Source organism: Vicia villosa, unplaced genomic scaffold (assembly GCF_029867415.1).
Source record: "Vicia villosa cultivar HV-30 ecotype Madison, WI unplaced genomic scaffold, Vvil1.0 ctg.001498F_1_1, whole genome shotgun sequence".
In the NCBI taxonomy this organism is placed as follows: domain Eukaryota; kingdom Viridiplantae; phylum Streptophyta; class Magnoliopsida; order Fabales; family Fabaceae; genus Vicia; species Vicia villosa.
In genome coordinates, this window is record NW_026705641.1 from 178,556 (window position 1) to 185,259 (window position 6,704).

A 6,704-nucleotide genomic window follows, 5' to 3' on the forward strand; every position below is an offset into this window, starting at 1 on the left:
GCATTGGACAATCAACATTGTGTTGTGTATTCTTTATTGATCTTCTCAATTTTTATTGCACACTAATAAAATAACACTTAATTATTCTTTTATTTAAAAATAATGATTTCTTTATATTATGTCTAATAAAACAATTACTTTAAAATTGTTTTATTTAATTTTTATATTCTTCTAATATTAGTGTGCTAGAATGGATACCTATGCGAACCCTTATTATTTATTATATATCTTTACTTAACTAAATATAATTATAATAATAAATACATTTTTTTGACTAATAAATAGATAAATTTCTTTTTTCTTTTTTTCTGTAAAAATATATAATATTAAACAAAACAAACATGACAGAACGGATACCGTGCATATCACACTAGTTAAATTAAAATAAAATAAAATAAAATATACGCGCATAAAAAATGGATACACGGACACGCGTCTGGACAACCTAGTAGAAAATTAAAGCCAGAAGAATATTTATAAAAGAATTGGTCTTTCTCTCGATGTCCTTCTTGTCCACCGCTGGCTACAATCAGAAGATAATCACGTCGCCTAAGATGGAGAAAACTGTTACTCCGAAGAGCAAAAAGGTTAGCGAAGACATACCTGGCGATGTTTCACTCTCCATTCTATCAAAACTGTCTCTAAAATCTCTCAAGAGATTTGAATGTGTATGTAAACAATGGTCAATGTTATTAGAAAACCCTTATTTCATGAATATTTATCGTAATCATATCATACACACAAATCATTCTAATTCTGATTATCATGATGATGATGCATCTCTCATCTTACGCCATATTGCGAAAGCTCCTCGGCGATTGGAGGTTAATTTGTATTTGGTTTCTGGTGAGAGGTTTGAGAACAGGCTCAAATTAGATGCATCACTTCCATCTCAAGAGCTAGATCAAGACATTATAATTGTGGGTACCGCTAGTATCAATGGCATTTTTTGTGTAACCAGTATGAAAGTTGAAGAGAAAAAAATTGTATTGTGGAATCCTCTTACCCAAGAATTGAAGGTCATTCCTCCTAGTCCTCTAGAGTCTATTGCACCTTCTAAATATTTTGCACCGCAAATTCATGGATTTGGTTATGACTATGTTAGGGATGACTATAAGGTAATTCGATATGTACGATTTGATCAAAGAAGTCTAATGGCTACTTTTGATATTGGTTTGCCCGATGAAGCTTGGTCCTGGAATGAGAGAGGTTACGACCCTTTTTGGGAGATATATAGCTTAAGAAGCAACTCGTGGAGGAAACTCGATACTAAAATGAATGTGTTGAGAGTCTGTTTTGCTGATGCAGAAATTGTCCGATTTTACATGGATGGAATGTGTCACTGGTGGACTAAAAGAGAATCAGTTAGTAAATGTAGAGATGAAGTATATTTAGTGTCGTTTGATGTCAGTAATGAGGTGTGTTTTAGAACACCCATGCCTGATGATAATTTTGCTCTTGGATTGGTGGAGAGTCACTTGGTGATGTTAAATGGTTACATTGCTTTGATATCATACTATATAGATACAACTAGTTTTCACATATCAGTTTTGGGGGAAATTGGTGTGAAGGAATCGTGGACTAAACTCTTTATTGTTGGATCATTGTCTAGTGTAGAGCGTCCTGTTGGAGCAGGGAAGAAAGGCAATATATTTTTCAAGAAAAAAGATGGAGAACTGGCTTGCTTTGATTTGGGTACCAAAATGATTGAGGAACTTGGCGTCGAAGGAGATATGTGTCAGATGGTAATTTATAAGGAAAGTCTTCTTTCCATTAGAGGAATAGCTAATTGATTATTTTCATGTTTCCATTAGATGGTAATTTATATAGGAAGTCTTCTTTCCATCTAGTTTACTCAATGTTTGCAAACCTATCTAGTTTGTATTTTTGTTTTATTTATGCAACTATGTTTTACTGTGTGCTTGTAAACTGGTATTAAGTTTGTGGACATGTTCCTAACATTCCTTTGCAGTCCAAAAATATGTGTTTTCTCAAAACATAGATACCAAATATATCACACGCGTGTGTGATTGAATTGTATACAAAATCTATGTAATTAGGGATAAGCAAAAGTATTTTTTAGAGTCCAATGAATATGTAAGGCATATATGATTTCTTCTGCAGCATTTCAAAATGACTGTCAACTATTTAACAAAACCAAATATTCTCATAAAACTGTTTGTGGCACAACCCAGTCCAATAAACCTCACTTGGTTTATTTATTGGTTGCTTCTAGGGTGAGATATCTATGTTATATGCCAATGATGTGTGGGAGAAAATGGTTGTTTGTTGCAGCTAATTTTTATGTTCATATGATGGTAGGAAAATTTTACAGGTTAGAGATGTTTGTTCCTCTCCAACCATTTATTATGATAATAAAAACAATGTTGGTTTGAGTTACAATCCACTGACCACATGGAATTTGATATATTTTTTGTTGGGAAAACTGTTTTTGGATCATTTACTGCACTGATTGTGCACTCTCCCTAAGTGATCACTTTCAGCATTACCTTAAGCCAAGATAAATGGTTATGCACCCTTTGTGCCATTCCAATCATGATGTGAGGGAAGATGGTTGGCAGAATCTTTGTGATCTTATGTCATGCATCAATGGGCCTTGGATCCTTTTAGGTGACTTTAATGAAATTATTGCTTCTAACTGAGCAATATGGTGGTGAATTTTTGCAGGATAGGGATGATAAGCTTCTAGAAGTTAGTGGAGGTAAATTCACCTAGCATAGGAACTGCTGACGCCAAAGAAGTTTAGCTAAGAATCTTGATAGAGGCATGGCTGACTTGAACTGGAGAATGCAAATCCAAAAAGCCTTCATATAGATTCTTTGCGTAACCTCTTCTATTGAGATATGGTGGGCTTCCTTTGACAATAGGGTCCAGGCCATTCAGATCTGAGGGAACATGGATCTCCCACTCTGACTATGAGAAAGTAGTTAAGGATGCTTGGTCCAATGCTTTTGCTTGGTCTTTAGCAAGGAAGTATTTGGCAATGTTTTTAAGAGGAAAAGAGATATTGAAAATAGGCTCAAGGGGATTCAAAGCAGTTTGTAAAGGGTTGAGTCGGCTAAGTTTGTCTTTCTGGAGAAGGAGCTACAAAATGAGATGGATCTAACTAATTCTTCATTGAGAGAAGGTGCTTTATTCAAAAGTATAGAGAGCAATGGAATCAATTTGGAGACAAAAACACTAAATTCTTTCATGCTCAATCTGTGATCAGAAGAAAAAGAAATAAAATTTCGTGTACCCATGATGAAATCTTGCAAGGTGAGGCTAGCAATTTTTTAAGAGTTTGTTCTACTCACCCACTACTACTTACTGTGCTCACCTCTTTTGAAGTGAATCAAGTTCCAAAATTTAATGAGACTCATTGTACTATATTGATCAATCCTATAACAAATGGAGAGGTGAAAGCGTGCGTGAATGCGTCGAATGCGACTGACTGCAGGGAATCATCATCGGAAAGCAACTATGTACAATATGCACCCTTACAAGTCCCTTGGGCCTAATGGTTTTCACTTTTCAAGGCATTTTTTTCAAGCTGTTTTGGTGTATCATTGGTGATGACATTTTTTATCTTGTTAAGCAAGATTTTTCAACAGGTTGTATCTGTGGACTCTCTTGGCTCCTTTGTTGTTTCCTGATTGTGAATTTCCTTAGTTCTCTTGTCTAGAAATGAAGGACTATAACTATTTATGGTACATAGCAATACAATTGAGTGTATGGTATTAAAAGTTATGAGCTTTCTGTAACAGTACTCAGAAAAGATTGTAACAGAACACAAAACAAAAACAATGGAATTTAATTATAGCTTCATTAATTCCAACAAGCACAAGGAAACATCTATGAAAAAATTGATTAAATTATTCCATTTCTTTTTGGAAAATGAAAACCGTTCAGACTTAATGGAAAGGGAAAAAAAATTATTCACAGGGAATGCCACTAGAGGAGGAGAGAATATATCACTTGCAGCATGTCTTCTCATTGCAACGTGCTTCACTATATATGCTGACCCACCGAATATTTTTTGTTAGGGATTTTCACCCTCTTATTGCCTCTCCTTGGTTCCCCAATGTTAGGATCGTTTGCCATCTATCCTTGATTGTTTCTAGTTTGTCCTTTTCTTCAACTCATAACACTACTCCCCCATTAACAAGAACCTTGTCCTCAAGGTTAGGATACAGAATCTTCAATTCATCCCAGTTTTCCCAAGTGACTTCAGTTGGCAATGTTCCTTCCCACTGAACTTGAACTTGTTGAATTGGTTGGCTATTTTGGATGACGGTGCGACAGTTAACAATAGCTTGAGGCAAAATCAATGGTCCTTCCCACTGAACTTGAACTTGTTGAATTGGTTGGCTATTTTGGATGACGGTGCGACAATTAACAATAGCTTGAGGCAAAATCAATGGTCCTTGCTCAGTAGTAGTTAAGGGAAGGGGTAACAGCTGTGTAGAGTGGTCACCCTTGCATAATTTTAATGCAGAAACATGGAACACAAGGTGAATTTTTGCAGTAGTGGAAAGCATTAACCTGTTAGCAACAGATCCAACGCGTTCCATGACAGGAAATGGGTCAAAATAATGCATACTGAGTTTCTGATTGCACCTAAGTGATATCGAGTGTTGACGGTAAGGCTGCAACTTGACTAGCACCATGTCACCCACATTAAATTCAACAAATCGCCGTTTATTATCAGCAAATTTCTTCATAATATGTTGAGTACGCAACAGATTAGCCTTCAAGGCAGCCAAGGTATCATTTCGATCTATAAACAATTGTTGCAACAATGGTGGATCTCCATTGTTAACTTCATAGCGAACCAGACCCAGAGGGTCTCGTCCATAACCCACTTTGAATGGTGTCATGCCAATACTTGTGTGAAAGGAAGTATTATATGAGAAATCCTCCCAAGGTAGTAATTTGGACCAAACACAGAGAAAATGACTAGTGAAACAACGAAGATAAAGTTCTAAACATTTGTTAACAGCTTCATATTGGCCATCAGTTTGGGTGTGGTATGTCGTTCTCATAGCCAACGTTGTGCCACTAAGTTTGAATATATGCTGCCAAAATTAGCTTGTGAATACCCGATCGTGATCAGACACAATTGTCTTGGGAAACCCATGAATTTTAACTATTGTATGAATCACAACCTCTTCTACTTTGTAACTGTTATAGTCATCCTTGAGGGGGATGAAGTGGCTATATTTGAATAAACGATCGACAACCACGAGAATAACAGTGTAAGAATTAGATGGTGGCTGTCCTGTAATAAAATCCATCGACAAATCTTCCTGAATTTGTTGCGGAATAGGCAGAGGTTGGAGTAATCCAGCTGGTAAGGTTGTTGCGTGTTTGGTTTGTTGACAAACTAAACATTATGACACAAACTCCTTGATATCCCTGGTCATAGTAGTTCAAAAAAATTGACTGCGATGCGCGGTTCAGTGCGTGTAACTCCAGCATGTCCTCCCACAATTGAAGAATGAAACTCAGTGAGAATGAGTTTGATCAATTCAGGCTGTTGAGGAATGACCAATCGATACTTCCATAATAACATATCATGCTTGACTTGATAGTGAGGCGTAGAACATGTACCAAATAAGAATTGATTGTTAGAACAAAATTTGTTCTTATCAATATTCTTAGTTTTGATGATAACAATGTATATGAATTTTGTATGAGATAATGTGGTACTCTAATACTATGCAATTTCCATTTCAGGGATTACATAAAGAGTATGCACAAAATCAGCGGAAGAAGCACTGACTCAGAAGGTTCAGCATGCAACATCAGAACATGGTCTGGCATGACATCAGAAGATGGTCAAGTAGAATCAAAACATGGTATATGGAAGCGTCAAAAGAACTTGAGATCAGAAGCAGAAGCACTGAAGTTCTCATGGTATCACGCTAAGAAGCACTTCAAGGTCAGAAGACAAGAAGATGCTCTGCACCAAGCTGTTTGACTCTGATGATATTCAAGCATTGTTTACACAAACATCAGATCAGAAGCAAGTACAAGATGGCAGGCTACGCTGACTGACAAAATGAACGTTAGAAGCTATTAAAGGAAATGTCAGTAGTCACAGCGAAAGCAAGGCTCGAGGTAGTTGACAAAAGAGTGAAACATTAAATGCAATGCTGTACGGAATACTGTTGAATGCAGTATAGGGCAAGCAACAAAAAAAGATTTGGAAATATTGATCCGGGAATTATCGTCCTCAGAGATGGAGAGATGCCATTCAACAGTTTCTACGGTTTCGAGCTTGGGTTTGAATGAGAAAAAAGTAAACAGAGATATAGACAAGAAAAGAATAAACACATTCTTAGAAGATAAATAACTTATCAGGAATGTAAATATATTCACTCTTCACAAACATACACTTACCAACCTGTTATACTCAACCTACGGTACTCATCCATGTCATCACGTATCTCTCACGTAAGCGTCCATCTCTGGAGCACAAACGAGATCATCTCACAACTAAGGTTATCTCTAACGCGAAGTCACGAGAACATCCGTATTCTCGCGTCGGTGATCTCTCGCGCGCCGCTCAAACACGAAAGCATTAAGTACAGATACCCACAGTGAATGCTAGCTCTAAATCTATCTCTAGAGTTCAGAACCAACAGATAATCATCCTAGATAAGGATTCAAGAAGTTTATCTCTAAAGCACCCCAAATCC

At 36.6% G+C, this 6,704-nt stretch overlaps 1 protein-coding gene across 1 annotated transcript; it reads left to right on the forward strand.

Moving 5' to 3' along the window:
• Window positions 1-460: 460 nt before the first annotated feature.
• LOC131635489 (putative F-box protein At3g16210) lies at window positions 461-4,434 on the forward strand. The gene is made up of 2 exons (XM_058906109.1): window positions 461-1,745; window positions 2,689-4,434. The coding sequence occupies exons 1-2, from the start codon at window positions 501-503 to the stop codon at window positions 2,734-2,736; spliced, it is 1,293 nt and encodes a 430-aa protein (XP_058762092.1). The 5' UTR covers window positions 461-500; the 3' UTR covers window positions 2,737-4,434.
• Window positions 4,435-6,704: the final 2,270 nt, after the last annotated feature.